The sequence below is a fragment of the Alligator sinensis genome, unplaced genomic scaffold, assembly GCF_000455745.1.
Source record: "Alligator sinensis unplaced genomic scaffold, ASM45574v1 scaffold1277_1, whole genome shotgun sequence".
NCBI lineage: Eukaryota > Metazoa > Chordata > Crocodylia > Alligatoridae > Alligator > Alligator sinensis.
This window is the reverse complement of record NW_005842341.1, coordinates 1,225,458-1,247,333: the sequence shown is the minus strand read 5'-3', so window position 1 is coordinate 1,247,333 and position 21,876 is coordinate 1,225,458. Positions and strand designations below refer to the sequence as shown.

General features: G+C 44.1%; 2 protein-coding genes across 4 annotated transcripts in view; one reads left to right on the top strand and one right to left on the bottom strand.

The window, feature by feature from the left end:
* Nucleotides 1-17,706, bottom strand: part of INTS7 (integrator complex subunit 7) — a 54,962-nt gene extending 37,256 nt beyond the window's left edge. The window contains exons 1-9 of the mRNA XM_006028788.3: nt 17,563-17,706; nt 16,911-17,040; nt 15,045-15,191; nt 13,130-13,267; nt 9,353-9,399; nt 8,791-8,990; nt 7,643-7,765; nt 2,951-3,068; nt 645-776 (exon numbers count right to left, since the gene is read on the bottom strand). Coding sequence (XP_006028850.1) covers nt 645-776; nt 2,951-3,068; nt 7,643-7,765; nt 8,791-8,990; nt 9,353-9,399; nt 13,130-13,267; nt 15,045-15,191; nt 16,911-17,040; nt 17,563-17,656 — 1,129 coding nt within the window. The 5' untranslated portion in view covers nt 17,657-17,706. The remainder of the gene's footprint in view (nt 1-644; nt 777-2,950; nt 3,069-7,642; nt 7,766-8,790; nt 8,991-9,352; nt 9,400-13,129; nt 13,268-15,044; nt 15,192-16,910; nt 17,041-17,562) is intronic.
* The window catches only part of DTL (denticleless E3 ubiquitin protein ligase homolog), a 28,546-nt gene continuing 24,351 nt past the window's right edge, over nt 17,682-21,876 (top strand). Inside the window, exons 1-5 of one of the 3 annotated variants that reach the window (XM_006028794.3) lie at nt 17,682-17,723; nt 18,417-18,542; nt 20,619-20,711; nt 21,066-21,127; nt 21,219-21,339. In XM_006028794.3, the coding sequence (XP_006028856.1) occupies nt 18,506-18,542; nt 20,619-20,711; nt 21,066-21,127; nt 21,219-21,339 (313 nt within the window). In that variant the 5' untranslated portion in view covers nt 17,682-17,723; nt 18,417-18,505. Of the gene's footprint in view, nt 17,724-17,751; nt 17,865-17,967; nt 18,132-18,416; nt 18,543-20,618; nt 20,712-21,065; nt 21,128-21,218; nt 21,340-21,876 lie in introns of those variants that run through there. The other 2 variants (XM_006028793.3, XM_006028792.3) reach the window with 2 other exon arrangements.

Genomic DNA, 21,876 nt, shown 5'->3' with positions numbered 1-21,876 from the left:
ATGGAGGGATGCCCTGAAGCTAAGGAGTTTGAGAACAATATCATCAGCTTACCTCAGTGGTTCTCAACTGGGGTGTTGCTACTGCCAGTCACCACCAGCTGGAACAGCCCATGAGTGCCTCCTGCACAGCCATATCAGGAAGCACAAGCACCTGCTCCTGCCTGCATTACGGTTATTGGATAAAGCAGGCAGGAGCACTCACTATTGCCACAACCCCTCTGGACTGGGCCTCCTATGCTCCTCCCAGAAAAAGAGGCGCACAGAACAGTTCCACCTGCTCTATGCACCTGTTTCTAGGAGATACCATGCAGAGTTGGATCAGGAAGGGTTGCAGCAAGAGCAGGTGCTCCTGCCTGTATTAAGAATTTATAAACCTGATGCAGGCAGGAGTGCATGCCACGCCACAACCACTTCTTGATCTACATGTGCACAAGGCATGTGGGGCAGTTCTACCTTGCCACCACAGCAGTGGTGCTTACACCACAGTATCCCAAATGAGAACCAGTGTACTAGGAGCTGAATAACTACAAGCAGCGTTGCTGTAGAGGAACAAATCCCCTGGGAAGTCAGAGTTGGAACAAAGAACTGGCCAATCTGAAACAAGAGGAAGTGCATAAACCCAATTACTCACACTTCTTATGTACCTTTTTCCTGGCAAGAGGCAGATATATTAGTCAGAATGCTTACTCCATGAGCTGCAATACCACAGTTGTTATGATAACAGCACTCCTGAGCCAACTTTACTAAGTCAGAAGTTCTTCCAGTTGTAGAAGTTCCTAATTAAATAGAAGACAAAAATTATAACAGTACATATTCCATAATTACTTCACAAGTTCACTTCTATAGTTTTAAATGAAGTTCTACAGATAGCCTTTAAACCTAAAGACTGACTGCTAATGTTTTATGATCTAGACAAACAGCATGTGCAAAGTCATAAAATAACTAACTATTTGGGTTTATTACTGCATGAGAAAAAAGACTGTTTTCAGTCAGTGATTAAGAGTTTATTCTTCCTCTATTTCTATGGCTTGTTTGGTAGGACTCATGGTAACCAAGACAATTTAGCTTTAGAAAGAAGGAATAAAAACATTGGCAACATTTTTAAACACATTTTTTTTTAATAGTTAAAGCAGTTAGTACAATATTAAATACTTCTAGTACATGGTTAGACATTAGGGTTGCCTACAGAAAAAAACAAAAAACAGCACATTACTTTCAGCTCGGCACACCCCCACACCAAACGCAGCACATCACCAGAAGAGGAATGGTGTCAGTCTGACCTGGCTCACCCAGCATCTGTATAGCTCATGCACTTCTGTGGGCTTTTTGGCACTTTTATCTAATAACCGATTCAATTAATCAGCTATTAGATAAAGGCGTCAAAAGGTCCGGCTGAAGCATGCGAGCTATACAGACGCTGGGGATCTGGGTCAAACTGATGCGATTCCTCTTCTGGTAAAACCGCTGTTTGCTCCCCCACCGCCCAACGTCACATCTATCAGCGCCCTAGGTTTTTAAGGGCATGCATGCATGTCATTTCTACACAACTGTTCACTGGCTTAAATCTCTCTTGGGTAATGCAACCATCCCACCCTCATGCCAACCAAGTCTTTACAACATAATTCCATACATCCATTCCCTCTTTCAGGTATGTTTAAATATATGCAATTTTAATCCCATGACTTCAAAGTAACAGGGGTGGCAACCCCATGATACGAGTGCAACAAATGGCAGGGATAGCCTCTGTGTGACAAGTGGTAAATCAGGGAGAGGACAGGCAGCACAACAAGCAGATAAGGCAGGAAGCAGAAAGCAGAGCAGGGGAAGGAGATAAGTGTGGCACTTGAGGAGGCTGTAGGGCTAACCTGTGGCACAGCTACCAAAAAAGTCGGTACCCACTGCCTTAATATATTATTTAATCTTCTCAGTCCAAACAGGCCAGACAAATATTAAGATCCTCACTTTAGGAATAAAACCTGAGGCACATGGATTAAGGACTTATCCCATGTCATGCAACAAATCAGCAACAGAGCCAGGAAAAGAATGTCAGAGACACTTTTTGTATTCACTGGACTACATTTCCATCCCAATTTCATACCATATTTTTAATTTATAAAAATGAATGCAATCTGCTTTCAACCCCGAATCAAATCACTAATGCAAAGTATCAAATTTCCTTAATTCTAAAATGAGGTGCATCATTCTCCCCCTCCCCCCACCATTTAACATAGGGAGAAAAGCCCCTCATCTTACAATAGAGTATGGGGGTAGGGTGCAGGGAGGTGGCTGGAGCACAAGCTGCAGCAGCCCTTACCTGAGTTTAGGGCCGTTCCCACAGCTGCTGCCTGCACTCCCTAAACCCCCCACCACCTCTGCATCCTTCCATCTTCCCCTTGCAGACCCTTCCCCACTTCTCCTCCCCACCCATGCATCCTCTGCCCCCCTGCCTGGCCCTCTCCCTCCCCACTTACCTCTGCTCCACACCAGCAGGCTCTGTGCATGCTGTAGCACTGATCACTCAAGCATGACCCTAGTCCAAACCCACAGTAGCAGTGCCAAACCTGCATGGCTCCTATGGGGGCTGGGGCTGTGCCCAGTGTTCCAGGTTAGAACAAGGAGTCTGCTGTGGCTGAGGGGAGGGGGAGACAGCAGAGGGCAAGCTCCTTGACCTACCCACACCATCTGTCCCTGGGCAGCAGTTGGGGGATGGGGACAAACAACAACTTTTCTTTAATTAGGTTCTATATGCAGACAATTAGAGCAAATGTATATTTTCCACTTATAGAATCTAATTATCACGGGGTTGTCTTACATTCAAGTAAATACTGTATTTTAGAATCATTTAAGAACGTGTCACAATAGTTTTAAAAAGCACTGAATATCAATACTCAGACAAATCCATGCAAAAAGTGCTAAAAGTTAGCTAGTCTATCTTATATACTCTTCTTACCTGAGGCATTGCTGAAGTACTGCTTGATGGCAATGGTCCCTGACAGCGTGGAAAGAACAGATAACATGCCCAGTTTCAAACTGTCATAAGGAGTTTGAAGAGCACATTCACAGAGTGTCTAAAATAAATAAAGGAAAAAAACCTCAAACTATTTATAAACATTTACCCTCATGTTTATATTGTGTTAAATTTTATTTCTGTGGTAAAATGATCTTTAAGTCACTAATGACCCAATTCAGACCTCAAATTATTTCCTCACTGGTCACTGTCTTGAAGCAACAGCTTTAACAGACCAGTTAAAAATGTTTGTTCTCTGAGTGACACTGCATTTCACAAACTATCATACAAACCAGCAATATGCATTACATTTATTACTTTTTCACTTGAGGTTTTTCATTGCTAACAAAATTCTGCATAATTTGCAGACAAAATTATCCACTAATTCACAGAAAAGACATCAAGCATTTGACTTACAATCTCTCTCTGTTTCAAAAAACAAAGTTCTCCAAATAGAAGTATTTCAAAATGTAACCTCCAGCACAACTTTTTTTCCTTAAGCAAACAAGAAAATAATCCAGTGGAGGGGGAAGGAGTTCAGGCTTTTGATAACCAAGAAAATTCACAACATTTATTTTTATTTGTGTTATAGTAATTTTGCCTGGGACCTCATTAGTGAGAGTCAACAATCCTAGGAGAGGCCTGCAATCCTCCATTGAAGAAGAGAACATATTTTATAACATCACGACTACCAATGTTTAAAGAAGTTCATGGCAAACAGACCTTGCTATATTAGAGACCTCTAGAACTATATGTCCTCATAAACCTCTGTGGGCCCACCCATGCCTGGTGGGCCGAGACGTACTTTGAGAAATTCTATGATGTTAATATTGCAATCAGCTTCTACCTACTTTGGCCATACAGCCACTGCTATGCCAGATTTCAGAGCCCCACAGGTACTGATTGTTTGAAAAACCTGTTCTCTATTGTGACATATAGCAACAAAATAACTTATAGTTAATTATTCTGGGTTCTTGGTGTGGAGTTTTTTGTTTGTTTTTGGATATTAGTGTTCCAAATTTCTCCCTCCAAGGACAACTTTACAACACTAAAATTAAACAACCATTTCAGAAAGTAATTTAACACTCGTGTTTAGTAAGCGCTATCCTAATTGCAGGCTTTCAGTGAATGAGTTCTCAAGAATGCTAAAAATCATCAACATAGACACCAAAAGACGAATCTATCGAATCTATAGGGAAATGTATAAACTTGAAACACAGAAGAATCTCTCCCCCCCCCGCCCATAAGACTTAAAGAAATAATTATTATTGCATTAATGACCTTATAAACAAGCTGATTAGTCTTACTCATATTATAAGACAGGCTTGTCCAACATGTGGCCCGCCAAGGCATTTTCTGAGGCCCGCGGTGCTGCGATGGGAAATGAACTGTTTACTTTCGTTCCCACCCCTTGTCCCTCTCCCAGCCCCTCAGCAGCTTCCTAATGGCTGCTGAAGGGCTGGGGAAGGGACAAGGTTCCCACACATACCGCGTTAGCTTGACATTGCCAATCCAGTGCGTGTGGGAAAAGGAGTAGCCATGTGCCTCTCGGGACAGGATGAGCCCAGCTGGAGCAGCAGGGGCTCAGCTGCACTTTCCCCCTACTTGCGCTGGTCAGTCCCCAGCAGCACGTGGGAAGCCGACTTCAGATGCGTGCCGCTTTTCCTGGTCAGTGCTGACCCAGCTGGTTCCATCCCATTAGAAGCAGCATGTGGCTGAAGTCGGCTTCCCACAAGCTGCTGGAGACAGGAGGAGCCCGGCCGGGTCTGCACCAGCCAGAAGAAGCAGCAGCAGAGCCATGTGCCGCTCGGGACGGGACGAGCCTGGCCGGAGCAGCAGGGGCTCAGCAGCATTTTCCCCTGCCTGCACTGGTCAGTCCCAAGCGGCACGTGGCTCCGCCGTCGCTTCTGCTGGCTGGTGTCAGGCGGGGGCGGGCGGCCTCGGCAGGCCGGGTCCTGGCGTGACCTCTGCAGGGCGAGATGGCAGGAGCCAGTATCTGCCGGACCCCGCGCTCCGGGCTCGCAGCACTGAGGCCACCAGGGCTGCACGTGCAGGCGACCAGGCACCACGGTGAGCAGGGCTGTGCGGGCGGGCAGGTGAGGAGCTGCAGTGCAGCCGCCGCCTCTCTCCAGCCCCCCTCAGGCAGCGCCGGCTCATAGGGCTGCACTGCTCAGGGGATGGAGATGTGGAGCTATTTATTTCTCCCCTTCAGTCCCTGGGGCAGTAGCTGCCTGGATGCAGAATGGGTCCCTCCTGCCCCTGCCCACCAGCAGCTACCATGAACCTTGCAGTAACAGGCAGGTGCAGTAGGGCTACACAGGCAGGGTCTCTCTGGCCCAGGACAGAGGGTGTTTGAATATGGCTTGCCAGCCCACTGGGTGATAAAAAAGTTCATGATACGGCCCCACATTCAAAAAGGTTGGACATCCCTGTTATAAGATATAAAATTCAACTTTGTCTAGCGGAACACTCCCTCACATTTTTCGTTAACCAGCAACATATTTTTTTTATTGCATTTGGGGAACATATTCTCTCATAATACCAAAAGGTATAAGTTAGTTATGGACTTTAATAGCACCAGTGTGCAAGACAGGTTAGCAATCCTGGTGACAAGAACACAGGCTGCAAGAGTTTTCAAACTCAGAAACAATTGTAACTGAAGAATCCCAGCAAAGAAACCCCCCCCCCCCCCCACCCCAGAATTAGCCGAATGCAAAATGTTTTACTTCAAATCTTAAAACAGAGTCTGGAACTGGTTATTTCTTGCCCATATTGTTATTTGTACAATACATATTTAAAAAAACAAAAAGCTCTGCTATGAACACTTTGGGGCAAATCCAACCATCAGTGAAGTGTGTAAGAATTTTTCTGTGGACTTCACATAAGTACCAATTCAGACTCTCCTACTATATTAACCTAAGAGTCATACTATGCAAGTGTCTCACATTTGTACTTAGCCACTGCATTATTTATGTTGGATTTCATAAACGCCCAATGTAACATTCTGACCAGCCAGGAATTTCCCAGTTCATTAAAAATAAGAAACTCCTAGACTAGGGACAAAAGTTACACATAAACCAGTTTAAGCTGTCAGAAACTAGTTTAAACCTGTAAAGGAGCAGAAGTTCAGTGCTTATGAACTGCTTTCAAAATGACCGAAACTGGTTTAAGATAAACCTAGTTGAATGTAGTATCAGACTTAACTAGGCTGGCAGGGAGCACCGGGCCACGAAATAGCCATCTCCTGTCCAGGGTTGGGACACTGCTCCCAGCCCCCAAGGGGCTGCCTGCTACTAGAGCACGGACAATGTTCTCCTGGCCTGCAAAATGGAGCTCCCAACCCTGGCTCCCTCAGGGGCTTGGAAAGAGCTGCAGGGGAGGGGCACATCCCAGATCACTGCCCCAATCCACTGGTGGAGCAGGTGTTCCCCAGATGGTTCTCCACCCATCTTCATGATTACAAAGCTGAGCAGGGAACAAGCTCCCCAGCCCCTGCCAGCAGGGAGCTCCCAGTGCTGACCTCAATTGCAGAACTTGGGTGGGAGATGAGGATCTCCCAGCACCATCACGGAGCTCAAGCTGGGAGATAAGGATCTCCCAGTCCTCGCTCTCCAGTGTTGGAAGGGTGGAGGTCAGGGAAGGGCTTGGAGCTCCCTGCTTCCAAGGCAGGGGACATAGTCCCCACCCAGGCTCTAGTGGTGGGGCCTCTGGAAATGCTAGTTCTTAGCTTTCACCTTTTTTTTTTTTGACCATGGAAAAATAAAGAAATTCTGCTGCTGCAAAGAACTTAGAAAGACCACAGGAGGTCAGAATGTTTTTGAATCTATGGATTCCTATTTGGCCTTATCTTGAGAATTGTGTAGGTATTTGCACACTGAACAATACTAACATTGCACAGCACCATTAAAAGGATCTCACAACATCCTGGTTAAGAATCACTGCTCTATATCAATTTCTACCAAGGATGGTTACAACAGGGAAAGGGAAGCAATTAAAACAATTTTCTTTACAACTGAACTGTACCAAGTTTTGACTGTATCCCCAAATTATGCTATATCCCTACAAAAAGTCAAAAGTTTAATACAAACACCATTCAAGACTACAGCAAAGTCATATGGCCAGTGCAGATGAGGCCTCACTTCACAGCCTGCAAACTGGGATTAACACGTTAAGGTTAGACTGCGTAAAAGTATTTTAAGGATTAGGCTGGACCCAATATTTCAAGGTCCCTTTCAGCCCTAGTGTCTATGAAATCTATGAAATTACTTGCTTGATTACATGCTCTGGCAAGGCTTACAGCAAACTTCTCTAAGCAACCCTGCAAGGGAACATTTACAAATTGGCCTTGCAGTAATAAATATCTAGTCAAACACCAGAGCTGCATACTCTACTGCTTCAGATAATGAATTTACTTTTCTTGTCAGACTGAACAGTCATTTCCCATTATAAACATGCCTATTTCCTGCCAAGTTCCTTCACTGTAACCATTTGCAAATACAGACTAGCAGCTGTTCTACATAATAGCTTTGTTTAGAAAGGAATTTAGGAAAAAGGCACACACAAAACCACATCTCAGAACTAAAAATAGCCTACATATAGAAATTTTATAATAAAAAATGTTAAAGACTTGCAAACCTGCATGTTCTCCCTGCTCCATGTATGTGGAGTTTTGTTTGCCAAAAACTTTAGATCCTGAATAGCAAGTCTTTTCACAGCCTTCCTGGGGTCATTCTTTAAATACTGCAACAAAAGCTGAATCTGTAACAAGAAAGTGATTAAAGTATTTTCTGAAGTAAAACCCTGCAAGCTTCTCATAAAAACAAATAGAAACAGTGGTCATATGGAGGTTTCCTTTTTTTTAACAGGAGCTCACTAAAGAACTCTATATACGCATCTTCATCAAAAACTTTCAAAACTGTTCAAAGCCTAGATGGCAGCCCCACTACAAGGTTTCCATTAGCTGGGAGAACACTCCAAATATTGCCATTAAAACAAAGAATATAATACATTCTTTGGTTGTTCTTTTAGGATGCCAGTTACCCAGCATGTCAAATGGAATTTGTACAGTGCACAGAAGTTACCCAGACCAGGTATGTAACCTCAGACAAATGTATTCCATTAGCCTAAGAGCTGACACTGGTAAACACTGTGATCTTGCATCCCAGATAGGCTCAGGGCAGATCAATAGATTCTCATGACTATTACTACATAAGGCTGAATGAACTAAATCTCATATTTAACTTATGTATGGATTTACCCACCATGTCTGAGCCTGTAAAGTACATTACATAGACATAAAAGATCATATTCCCTACCAAACTAAGGATCACTACTGTTCCATGGCTTGACTTGATGTTTTAAACTGACAGAGAATTCAAGTTCTATTAAGAATGCTTTACAAATATGTAAATATTTAAATTTACAGTATGCATCTGAACTTGTGGGGATGTCCCTGCCACTGAAAGAAAGGGATAACATAAAGGGTAAAGAGTGCATTCAGAGGCTTGAATGTAAGAAGCAAAGAGCAAGGTTTGCAAGAGAAGCAAGGATGCTCCACTCTACAGACTCATATCCAAGAGAAGCAAGTTATGTATGAAGTGCTGTCTTCCCAGATTGGGAGGGGAGGTATTAAGGGAAGTCCAGAGATCAAAGTGGATGAAAACAGTGGCAGTTTCTACATCGCACAGGCACTATGATGTAACCATTTGTCCAGCAGAAAACTGAATTTTTTAGACTCGATTTTGGGTTTTTGTTTATTTACTTTCAAGACATTCAAAAAGTACCTGTTTGGGAATGTCAACCAAGGAGGAAGCAGCAAGTAAGGTAAAGGTGTGTAGTGTAACAATGACCATCTTGGTAGAAGGATACGATGTCACCAGCTGTTGTAGAAGCTGACGGGAGCTGGAAGCTAGGCTAGCATCATGGTGCATGTGCTGTAGTATGGGGATCAACTTCAACTTCAAATCCACTGGAGTTGCCAAACCTATCGCATATAAAGATGATATAATTAGCTGACAGTAATCACCTTTACTTGATATCATGAACTTTTCAAAAACAAGATAAGCCCTAGCAGTGCTTAGAGCACAAATATGCCTAAAGTCTAATTCACCATCAAGTACTTTGGAAAGTGCTTTGAATAGTTACATTTGGAATGACACTGAAACAGCAGTTAAGAGGCAACCCAAGACCACTTGATGGTTCACTTCTTCTCAAACAAATAAGACATTTCAATGGAGTATAGGGATGAGGAAGCAAAGAATTCTTACATTTAAACATGAGAAGGAACAATATTAAGAAACATTAAAGCTATTCCTGTTTACTCAAGCATTTGATTCACAGACATACCTTGAATCATTTCACTAATTTTGTTACATATTCCTCCAGCAAAATCCCTGTGAAGAAACAGAAAAAGTTAGGTTTAGTTTGTGTAAGACTAAACCCAACAGGTTTGCCAACTGTTGCAGTTATGATTTAATGGTCAAAGAAACCAGGAGAGTGCGACTAAAAAAAAAAACAACCCAAAAAACTAAAAACCAACAACAAAAAACACCGCGCACACACGCATGAACTTCAAGATTTAAGTTATACAGAAATCCAGAAAAAGAAAAACCCAAAATATATTATAACTTAGCAAAATCCCCTAATAATACTGGATTTAATCACCTTTCACCTAGCTTGTTTCAGTGCATCTGGAAGTACAATGTGTACAGGTATACAAATATAAGAGTTGAACTCCTTATCTCAGGGTCAGCATCCTACAGCCTCATGGCCCGATCTAGCCTGTGAAGAGGCTGGATCTGGCCCCAAAAGGTCCAGAGGATGAGGCAGCATAAAGCTGCACCAAGCACCCAATTCCCACTGCAGCATCCTCCTCAGAAGCCCTCCCTGCTGCTGCTCTGTGCCTGTTGCTAAGAGGCTGGGTATCTGCAGTGAGGATAAGCACAGGCAGCTTGAGCTCTTTGGGAGAATGGGGCAGGGGTGGAGGAGAAGAAAATGAGATGGGGGGATGAGACCACAATTTACAGCAAGATGAGGCTGACCCCTGCCTTAGCCAGTTCGATACCACTACAATGAGGTGTATGGGTTTTGCAGTGCAGAAAGGCCTCAGGAATAAAATGAGCACCAAGTAATTTTCTCAAAAAATAACAATAAATGTATATAGACCAGAGAAACAGAAAGTGAGTAGATTAAATCTTATTAACAGTCTCAGTGCTGATTCAGGCATATGCCTCCCAATGTTTTTGGCACATGCCTTTTTGCCATTCCTTGTGAGACACTGCTATTAAAAAGGCAAACAAAATAAAATCACAACGAAGTAGTCCTGTTAAATAAATACGTTACTCACGCTACAATTTATTTTGTATTATTGAAGAGCTATTCACAGAGATTGTAACTTTGAGAGCAGGACTATCATTGGAGGGAGCCAAATCACCTAATTCCCAAAGTAAGTCTAGTCCAGTTTTGGTGCATAAATAAGCTATTTTATAGGTAAGTTAAGAATGTTGAAGGTGAGTATTCATGTTTGAGTTCCGATGGATAACCTAAATAATTTATAGATAGACAAATGTGTGTAATCTTAACTAAACAACCTCCTGAAAGCAAATAAAGTAAATCAGTTATTTAAAAGAAATCAAAAGAGCTGGCTTGAGAGAGAAATTCATGAGTAACAAGACTTAAATCCCATTATCTGTTTCTGACTACCAAGGTTAGATTGTTTCCTTTCCAGGAATACATGGTTTAAGCATGGTGGTGTTTTACAGAAGCTGCTATTAAGTTGCAGCAGTATTTCAATAGCCTTCTAAAATCTTTAAAGGAAAATTCATACCTAATTCCGTGGCAGTGCTTTCACAAGTTCCACTCAGAATGCTGAAGAAATAGTGATGAACTGGAAGGCAGCAGGTTATCGATGCTGCTCTGTGCTCTGCTTTGTTCTATCAGATTGCTTTTATTCGCATAACAGCATGAACTGTGGTAAATGCCATCAAATTGAGGGGAAAAAACAAATCACTTATTTGCTGCTCCATTTAAAGAGGCTTTATGATCTTCTTTCCATAATCTTACTAGAAGAGGGAAACACACCTCTTTTGGAACACTGAAATTTTCACTGCTCTCATCTAATTTCAGACAATGAATAGGTCACCCAGTACTATTCCATGTGAAGCACCATCCCAATCAATTTTGTTCTTGAGGAAAAAATTACCAGTCATTTACAAAGTTGGGACTATATATTTAATTTCATCATTGTTTCACTAGAGTTGAAGTTCTACTTTAAATGGTCTAACCACCATACATAAAAATGTTCAGTTGCCAAGATAGCCTCTTTTTTTTTTTTTTTTTTTTTTAAATACAGCTCTAAAGTGTCTTTAGATGTAACTACCCAACTAAGGCACAGCTTTTTGCAAACATTCTTTGGAAAAGTAATTCATCTTTCAGCGTTCAGTAAGGAAACTGCATAAGCACTGCCAGAAAGCTAATTTCCCAATTATTAGCAAGATTTTACACTCAAGTGACTTCTTATATTAGTATAGCATCAAATGACCTTGGCCCTATGTATGTGTATAACATCTATTCACTTAAGGATATTAAGAAAGTAAATTAGGTTTGTGCAGAGGACTACTTGCACACAACAAGTAACTCAAGCATCTAAAGCAGTGGTTCTGGACTGGTTCAGCACTGATAGCAGCAAACACTCAAATGTCTCATGGACCACACAGCCTTCAGGCCCTGCCTCAGCTTTGTCATACATGCCTGCTTTCCTGCTGCAGATTCAAATGAATAATCCCTACCCCACTGACTCCCCAGTGCACCCAGACAGTGCCCATTCTGCCCCTACTAATACCCTGCTCTGCCCACTCTCCGAAGGTCTGGAATGGTCCCCATTTTGTTCCACTCCCCCTTTAAGCCCACGTAGCCCCAGTTCTACTTGTACACATGCATGCCCACTCACTCACATGAATCAGATATGCTCACAATTCTGTCAATTCTCCCTCTGAGACAGAGCTCTTCCAAGGCCATAAGGCCCAAGGCACAAAACTATCTTGCCAAGCAGTCTCAAAGGCCACAGATACTGGCCAAATGGGTTGCAAACCCTTAAAAGACTTTCACCTTCAAATTAGAAAGTAAGTATAGAAATAAGAAAGGTCTGCTGACAAAAATTTCATCAATCCTAAACATTCTTCTTAACATACTACCAGAACGCCTGTGGGGCTTTCAGGGTTGTTGGTTGCAGGGCTTTTAAAACTTCCTTTTTCTCTGTAACGGGGGGAAAAGAAGAGACCTACTTTGATGGTTCTTTAGAGCACATTTTTTACAAAGTCTGTTACCTAAAACAACTCAGCTGCATACCAGGCTTCTGCCTCATAGCAGAAGGCCAAGATTAGACAACTTGGGTGGCCTTTTTGATTAAATGGGGCTTAGATTTAAATCTGTCATTTGCAGTATAACAATTTCTATTAAAGACTTGATACAAATCACAACAAACACAGCAAATACTCATTTTCCAAAAGACATTTAAATGAAAATTATCCTGGAAGCTGAGATGCATTTTAGAATCTGAAAATATACAGATTTTGTATTGCAGGGGCTCCTTCCCTCTGACATTTAGGAGGCCCATCACTATTTTAACACAAGGAAAAATTCCTTCAGAGCCTTTTTGATCTGAGCCATTCAAATAATTTTAACAAGCAAGTGGAAACTGGGTTATTTCTTCAAGCATTCTACACAGGAATAAATGTGAGTTTAATTTCCAGTAAAGTGCAGTAAATTAGTCGTCATTTAACATCTTAAACAAATACATAACCATTTTGCACTGATGGAAGTTATCCCCTACACGTCACACTGATTATATTAAAAAAAATATTTTAGTATGACTGAAACAAATTAACCTGCCCACAAGTGGTCTCCTGTAGGGCACTACTTTAAATTTAAATGTCCCAAAAGATCAGAGTTAAAACAACTGCAAATTCCCTGCAATATTCATGCTGCTTCTCTAATGACCTCTCTTGTACTGTTCCACAGATAGCATGGCAAGTACTATAAAAGGAGATATTACTTAGAGAAAAACAGTAAGAAGTCCTACTACATCAATGGCACTTTTACTCTTATAAAAGACTTTCTGCTTACTTGGACTGTGCAGAAAAGTTAGCAGCAGCAAATATGGCAGCTTCAACTTCCACGTTGTCATGGGAATCCAAGCTCTGGCGAATACTGTGATGTGCATTCTTCCTTTCTGGAATGATGGACGCCATGCTTCCCAACATCCTACAAAAATAAGTCACTGCAACATCAGTAAGCAGCTAATTCGATGTTGAAATAAACATGAACCAAAGTTAACATCAGTTATAAAAATAATAATTTGTTATGCAGCAGTATCTTTGGTAAGCCTCTAGCCTACAAAATATCTTGCTATGTTTTTTACTAGACTGAAAATATCTGTGCTGCTTCTTTTTCTGCAAGAATATGCAGATATTCCTAACAAGTCAGGAATATAGCCAGAATATGTACTGACAAATCATTTGTTAATTGAACCTTTGTAAAGGGCTACTTACAGTTAAAAAAAAATCTCAGAGAAGACAGTAGTGTTAACACCACACATTTTCCATCAGGGTGAAGTTGCTCACATTCAGCAGAACATCCAACCTGGTCTAGGAAGGTACAATTCATAGCACTCTACAATGTTTTGCTTTATAAAGATTTTGACTGTGCATTTTAAATGGGGTTTCCTGGCTATGAAGAGATTGCTTTTCACATACAAACTAAGTTCACTTAGTGTGGAGGAATGTTCTCAAAGTTTAAATATCATGGGACAATAAAGTTTCAAGGGCAGTAGTTGCCCCCATGAGATTGTTCACTTACAAGAACAGGGATTAACCTCCTCCCCACAAAATAAAGTATAAAAGCAGAAGTTATTATGGGTTTAGCCCAGGAAGCAGTGTGGCTGTATTAGAAGTATGCAAAACATTTTGATCTCAATATATCAAATGGGAATGCATGTTATTAACATAAAAAAATTACATGCTCAAGAGGCAGAACACACAAGTTAAGGTTCTTGTTGCACACTTAAGTAATTGAAGTTGCAGGCACAAGATTCAAATTTGACTTAAGATACATCATACAATTCTCACCATCCTAAATGAATTTATAATACTCCTTTCCATCACAAATACCATATTTATTTGAATCTAAATTAATCCTGAATTTAAGACAACACCCCCCAAAAATAAAATACTATGCAAAGAAAAATTCTTATTGGAGGGTCATCTTTAATTCATTCCCATGACTACTGTGGGGGCGGGGGGAAGCAGTGAGTACAGCCAATGTGGGAAGTCAAAGTTTGCCTCCTGCTTCTGCCTGCCCTCCTGCCACCTCTGCCCCTGCCTGCTCCTCCCCACAGCCTCTGCTCTCTCTGCCCCTCCCCACTGCCTTACTCCAAGCCAGCAAGTTACACCCTTGTTCTACCTGAGACACCAAGCGCAGCCCCAGCCCAGTCTCTGTTACTGCCTTGCTGTGTGCCACTACTGTGGGGCAGGTCTGGGGCCCTGGTCTGTGCACCAGGCTGCAGTTTGAATGGAGCTTGTTGACAGGGAGCAAGGGTAAGGGAGTGGGGGGAGGAAAGAGCGGCAGGTAAGGGAACAAAGGCTGCATGGGGATAATGTCAGGGTGCAGAGGCAGTGGGAGGGAAGGCAGGCAACAGCTGTGGCTACAATCCCAACCCTGGGTAAGGGCTAGAACCTGAGGCACAGCAGCTACCTGCTCCCCATCCCCATACTTGATTTTAAGATGAGAGGCTACCCCCACATTAAATGAGGGGGAAAACTTCATCTTAGAATCAAATACAGTATCTCTTTTTTTCCACCCCTTAAAAAATATTAAAGCTGTCTTCAATCATTTGATTTTGGTCAAATGAAAATGTCCCACTTTTCCTACTTGTTGCTGCAGACTTATCTTACACAAGTTTATAGCAAATCCAAAGAACTGATATTCTATGTAGCCACCACATAAATCCTTGTGATAAGCAAAATAAAATTAGAAAATGTACCGAAGTGTGATGGCCCGTGCAACTGGATCATTGCTATGAATTACAGAAAACACTCTTTTCACAAATTCATCCACATTCAGGATCTTCTCCAAGTGCTTCTCGCTCTGTTGTGTAACTTTCAGCACACACAGCCTCAGGAAATTGTTTCTATTAGTATAAAGAAATCAGTATTTATAAATAGTTTTGTATTAGAAATGTACACAAATAGGTTGCAAACCAACAATTACAAGCTGTCAATGAATAAGCTATAAAAGATCATTTGAAAACCTCTCAAGTTTCTACTTTGTGCTATGATTAGTGTACTTTGGGGCCCAGTTCTTCCCATACTAAGGCTAAGAGGTCTTGACAATTGATTATGTTGTGAATCACAGTAAAGAGATCCAAGTGAACGCACAAGTCTAAAGGACCTATGTTTACTGTTTATACATATGCTTATGGACCAGACCCTGCACCTGCTCCATATCCAGAACAATATCATTAACCTTAGCCTCCATGCCCTGCCTCTGCCACTCCTCCCCCCGCCCCACCTCCTGCTCTGGCTCCAGCCTCTCACCTGGCCCCACCAGGAAGGGCCACAGCTTCCAGTTGATGCTGACTGCTCCAAGCTGCAGCAAAAAATAAGCTGGGGAGGGGAGGGAGGAGGCAAGCACAGCTGTGGTGGGCAAGGGCAGACGGGGGTGCTGCAGGGGCCATCACGTGGAGGGTTTTACATATGGCAGGGAGCATGGCGGGGGCACATGGTACAGGTCAAGCGGCAATGGGGACAGCAGGGCAGATTAGCATAGGCAGGGCTCTGGCCCCTCACACCCCACCACTGCTCTCCCTGTCACAGCACTGTGGGGAGAAGAATTTAAGACAACCTTCCCCTAATCAGATTTTATATGGGGAAAATTAACACATTTATCATTTTCCATGTATATAATGGAATTATTGGGTGAGTCGTCCTAAATTCAAGGCTGTCTTGGAGTCAGGTAAATACAGCATATGCATACAGCAAGCATTATGATAACCAGAACAATATACTGTATCTACATACTACAACCAAACACCTCTAATTTGGTCTTCAGTGAGTATTTTGCACTTGGAAGGGCAACAGATGAGACTTAAATTATTTACAACACAAATGGAGAACAGTCTCTTATTTCAACTTCTTGATCTTAAAGGCTTATACCAGTGGTGCTCAACCTCTCTGCCCCGTGGGCAAGATGAACGGTGTGGGGCCAGTCCACATCCAACATTGGGGCAGAGCTATCTAGCTTGTGGCCTGAGGCTCAGAACTACCAGTTTGCACCAAAGCAGCTCCACAACCACTGCTGATCAGTCACTGGTAACTGAGGCAAATCCTCAGTAGATGAGATGGCAAAGGGATGGAATGACAAATGGCTTTCAATCCTTCACTGCCACTCCTGCCCACGAAGGACGAGGTTGGCAGGCTCCAGAGACAGATCCTCTTTCAGCAGAAGAGTGCAGTAACACAAATGCAGTAACTGCTAGCATTGCATTTGTGCAGTAACACAAATGCAATGCCAGTGGTTTTTAAACCTACTGAAGTCATGGAAACTTTTCACATCAATTCTTCTGCCATGGGACCCCCACCCCTATCCCAAAGACTAACACTATGATACGGAGCCAGGACATCATCTGTCCAGCAGTGGCAGCACACTGCCCCCACCCCTCACTCCCCCCACATCTTGCTCCACTGTTACCCCCAGCCTCTTTGCAGAACCAGTGGTGAGCAATGCTCCAGGGATCACAGTCTGAAAATCACAGTGCGACAACTGCCCTGGCTCCAAATACAATGAGAAGAAAACAAGGGAGAACTTGGGGATCGGGGGCTTGAAGCAACGAGGGAATCATGCCACTCACCCAACTCTGAAAACATCGGCCAGCTTCAAGAAGGCTGAGTTAATGAGAATGGGGAAGGGATACTTCTGAAAGAGCCGGGGGAAACGGACCACAGCTTCGCACTGCTCCCCGAGTTTGCCAGACCGGAGCCCTGCGGAGAATGAGCGATGGTTAGTCTCTCCTGAAGCATCTACAGTTGTCTACAGCTCAGTGCTAATGAGAACAAAAAAGCCTCAGCCTGGGAGAGCCAGGGCCTGGCTGCAGACTAATAAAGTAGGGGAAGAAAGTGAAAAGCAACAGGCCTATTTGATATGCCTTGATGTCATGGGCTTCAACCCATCATGGAAACTATAAGCGCCCCTTAGGGGAGGTCACTGGGGACATACCAAGAAAACAGGAACGGGATCGAAGTCATACGGTAACAACTACGTCATGGAAAGGGAACACCTAACACAGCACACCCGCACAAAGGCTAGGGGCGACCCTAGGGCCGCTGTCCTCCCCCAGGCGCGCAGCCCAGTCGGGGCCCCGGGCCGCTGAGGCGCCCATCCAATGGGGGGTACGACGCAACCGCCCCGCCCCCCACGCCACAAGCGCGGACCCGGATCCGCCCCCACAGCACCGCCCCTCCCCCGCCGAGGCGGCGGTTGGGCGCCCGGGGTAGGCGCCGCACCCTTGTCCAGCTCCATGAGGGCCGAGTTGGCGTCCAGCTCCTGCTCGCCGTAGCCTGCATCGGCCAGGAACGACTTGGCAGCGCCGGCAGCCATGGCTCTCCGGAGGGGTGCCACAGTTAGGACACGACTTCCGGCCACGCATGCGCAGTTACCACTCTCAGTGAGGCGCATGTGCACTTACTCCACCACCAGGGTGGTTGGGTGTAGCGGGCGGGATACGGGTATGCGCCCTCTCCGCCAGCAGCGGTCGGGCTAGGTGGTCAGGCCATGCGCGGGCGGAGTCACTCCCGCCGGATAGGAGGTAGTACTCAGTGCGCATGCGCAGCGACAGACTTGTGCTTTCTCGTTCGAAAGGACCAGGGACATTGCTAGCCCGCTCTGCTGACCACACCAATGGGAGGTGCGGAGCCTCCGAGCTTTCCCCACGGGGCGTTGTCCAATGAGGAGCTCGAGCGGGGTTTGGCGGGTAGCGCGTTGGCGGGAGTTTTCGCCGTGCCGCGATCGTTTGACTGCAACTTGGACATGCTGTGCCGTTCGCTTCTCCGCCGTGCCCGCGGTGGCCCGCAGCGTGAGTCATGAACCCCGGGCCCGGGCACAGCTGCCGCGGCTCGGATGGCTCCCCTTAGCCAGTGCCGGGAGCCGGAGCTGGCGCTTTCCCCGCTTTTCTCCAGAGGAAGGGGATGGTGGTCGGAGCCACCCTCTGCTCGGGGCCGCACCCGCGGGGCGCTGTTCCCCGTGGGGACCTGTGACCCTCTGCTGAGCCGCTGTTTATGAGGCTGTGGCCCCGGGAGAGCCGGTGGGTTGTATTTCCGAGTGGCTGGTGTATAACTGGATTCTTTCTCTGACCTTGTAGGCCCGTCTTGGCAATACCCCCTCCAGCACCTCATAGACTGCTATCAGTGCAGTCAACAAGATGACCACCTCTCTTACGGAGAGCTGGGGATGCCAGTCCCTCCCTTTGGCTGCACCTTTTCTACAGGTAAGGGATCTTTTTGAGAGTGCTGTGGAGGGACAAAGCTGCATGCATGTGGGGGAGCAGATGTTTATTCTTCATGCTTTATTGCTTTTGTTTTAAAAAAAAAAATTAAGCCTCATTTTACACCTGGGACAATAAAACTGGTAACTTAAGAGGAACAAGCTCTGAGGCCAAAATGCCCTGTGCTGTTTCACGTGGTCTGTGCAAAAGCCTAGTCTTTTGTTTTCAAGGTAAACTGATTAACAATATGATGGAACAAACCTATGCAAGGTGGTAGGATGGCAGTTGCCCTCTGAAAAAGCTGTTGTTTAGTGCAGTAGAACCTGAATTTTTTTTTTCTGAAGGGCTGGTTTGAAACCTGTTTAATTCGGTGTGGGTCACTGTATTAGGGGCCAGCCATTTAGCTGATTGCTTGACTTACTTTAAAGGGCACAGATCAGCTACTGCTCATGAGGAGTTCCATGTAGCTGATCAGAGAAGCACCACACTTTGAAATAAAAGCTGCTGAAAACAGCTGGGTACTTAAGGAGTTCTGCAGAGCTGTTTGCTGTAGCCATACCTGTTGGGCGGAAGCTCATGTAAGCCCTACTTCTCTGTGGGCGGGGATAACTCTGTAATTAACCACGGGCACTCATCCCACAAACAGTCAGAAGCTTTATTGACTACAAGACAATTCATCAACTGGGGTTGCCAGAATAGTCAAAAGTAGTCAATTTTACTGGGATTGGCAGAATATAAGCAGACAGTTAGTTACCAAAGACTGAATGCATTAATGTGACTCTTCACCGCTTCACAGTCTGTCTAGACTTGTTACGCAGGAGTTACTTCCCTCAGGCGGTCATTCTGGGAAAGCTTCCTGGGTTGCGCTGTTGTTCCAAGTCCAAAGGCTTGGTCCTCCTTTAGAGATCCATGCAGATGTCTCCCTCAGAAACTCATGCAAATGGTTCAGATAGCATACAGGGAACACTGAATTCGCTTGCTTAGGCTGCTTAACCCTTTAGTGACATAATCATTATCAATGCTAGCCAAGCTTGTTATATAATATTTTGGCTCATGGATCCTAAAAATACAATAGCACGCCTTGGCACCTTGACAATATTATTTTCCTGTTGTTTTCCCATCCCCAAATTAATTACTCCCCAAAATTACCACGTTATCAGTTTATTTTATGGTACTATTGATCCGTTGTTTTAAATGTTCCATGTTCCCTGGCATTTTCCTGGGGTTACCTTTAGGCCACAATCATTGCCAATTTTGAGTCATCTCGAAAAGACTCCTGGGAGTTTGGTCAACTTGACATGACCAGATTCGATTTTCCTTGCAACAACCCGGAGCCCACTCCCAGGCTGCCCTGTGGCTCCTCTGTGTTGCCACCACTGCCCCACTGGATGGCCTGAAGGTGGTGGTGACAGCAGCGGAGAGGAGACACAGGGCAGCCTAGGCCCAGACTCTGGGCCACTGCAGCAAGAATGGCTGGGCAGTGGTGAAGGGGAAGGGCTGCTTTTCCCCCATGCCAAGTAGCAGCTTCTGCCCAGCTGCTGTTGCCACTGCTTAGCATGGGCAAGTGAGTGTGGGGCAGGCTGGGGTCAAGGTTGTGCACATGGGTTCCAACTGGTCCGCTCCACTGGTCACAACAATGGTGTGCAACTAACAGAATTTAAAAAAAAATTAATAAGTTAATTTGTTTTTGCATCAATCATGTAAGCTAACTGCAATTAACTAACAGCCCTAATTTATACTGTAAGATTTAGAGATGAGACATTCTGCTTGGTCATCTTTGTCCTCTGCTTATTCAGCAGTTTATAGCAGCGAGGAATTTTAGATTAGTGGCAGAGACACAGCAGGCAAATCACATTAGCTGTCTATTTTCCCCTTTCAGAACCATTAATATTCTATCACTAACCCTGCATATTAAGCACTATATAAATGCATAGTAATTTAGGTATTTACAGCATAAGTAAGTGCTAATTATTTCCAGATTTATGTACTTGCTGTTTATGCAGCTCTCTCTTTTGGGGAGAAGACCAGGAGAAAGCTATTTTAATGCACAGAAATGAATCCTACTCTTTTCTCTTTCAGCTCCAGATTTGCAGCACATACTTGCAGTTGCAAATGAAGAAGGTTTTGTCAGACTATACGATACAGAATCTCAAACCAAGCAGATCTTTAAAGGTGAATGTCATACAGAATGAGATCTGAACTAGGTGTGAGAGGGTGTTTGTGACTTACTGAAAGCAAAGAGAGGTTTTCCTGTTTTAACCCATACTTCTATGCAGTACTTGTTCCTTTTCTTTATCATTTCATGACTACTGGTTACAAAACAGCATTATATAAAGAAGTGTCCTTACTGCTGCTTTAAGTGAATTATCCAAACTACTTAAGAAGAGCTGCTGACCAGCAAAAATTCACTGATTTAAGTGTTGATTTAAAAAAAAAAATCATAAAAATACTGTCCCACTGCATTATTACCAAGCAGCAGCTTCCAGCACCATCTGAACTAAACTGAGCTTTTGTTTACCCCATCAGAGTGGCTGGCACACTCGAATGCTGTCTTTGACATTGCCTGGGTACCTGGAGAACACAGAATTGTAAGCTGACTTGTACTGTCTGTCTTTATTTTTAATGCTCTGATGAATGACTACAAAGAGTAACTAAATCTCTTTGCATCTTCTGTTGAAGGTAACAGCTTCAGGAGACCAGACAGCTAAAGTGTGGGATGTGAGAGCTGGTGAGCTGCTTGGTATATGTAAAGGTCACCAGTGCAGCCTGAAGTCGGTTGCTTTTTCTAAATTTGAGAGAGGTAAATGTCCGTGTATCTTCCTTAGCCATGCTTTTGTTTCCCCTTACGGATCTCTGGAGGCTGAAGGCCTCTCTTAGTACCACAGGCAGTTCCTCAAGCAGGTTTCTTATCTCCGCCTTGCTAATCTGATCCAATTGTGGCCTGCTGGAAGCAGCTCTAAAGAGGAAAAGTCATTTTGGTTTCCAGACCCATTTCATCGATATCTAAGATGAAGTAGGATTCCTTACTCCTTCCCAGGGTGCCAGCAGTGATTTAGGGTCAACAGCTTCTGTAGCCTGGTTCCAATTTAAGGAATGTATCTTGCAGTATGTAAATGATCCCAAAGCCATTCAGTCCCCTTACACATTTGTGGGCTGTTGTCTACAAGTGAAAGCCTGCTTGCCTTCTTTTGTCAAAAGGTACCAAACACCTGGCTGCACTTCCTTGCATTCTAAAACAGGAGCAGACAATTATTTTGGGTGGAATGCTGCTTACTGAGTTTTGGCAAGCTATCAAGGGCTGCATGACAGGCAGCCAGGGGCAGATGAATACTAATTT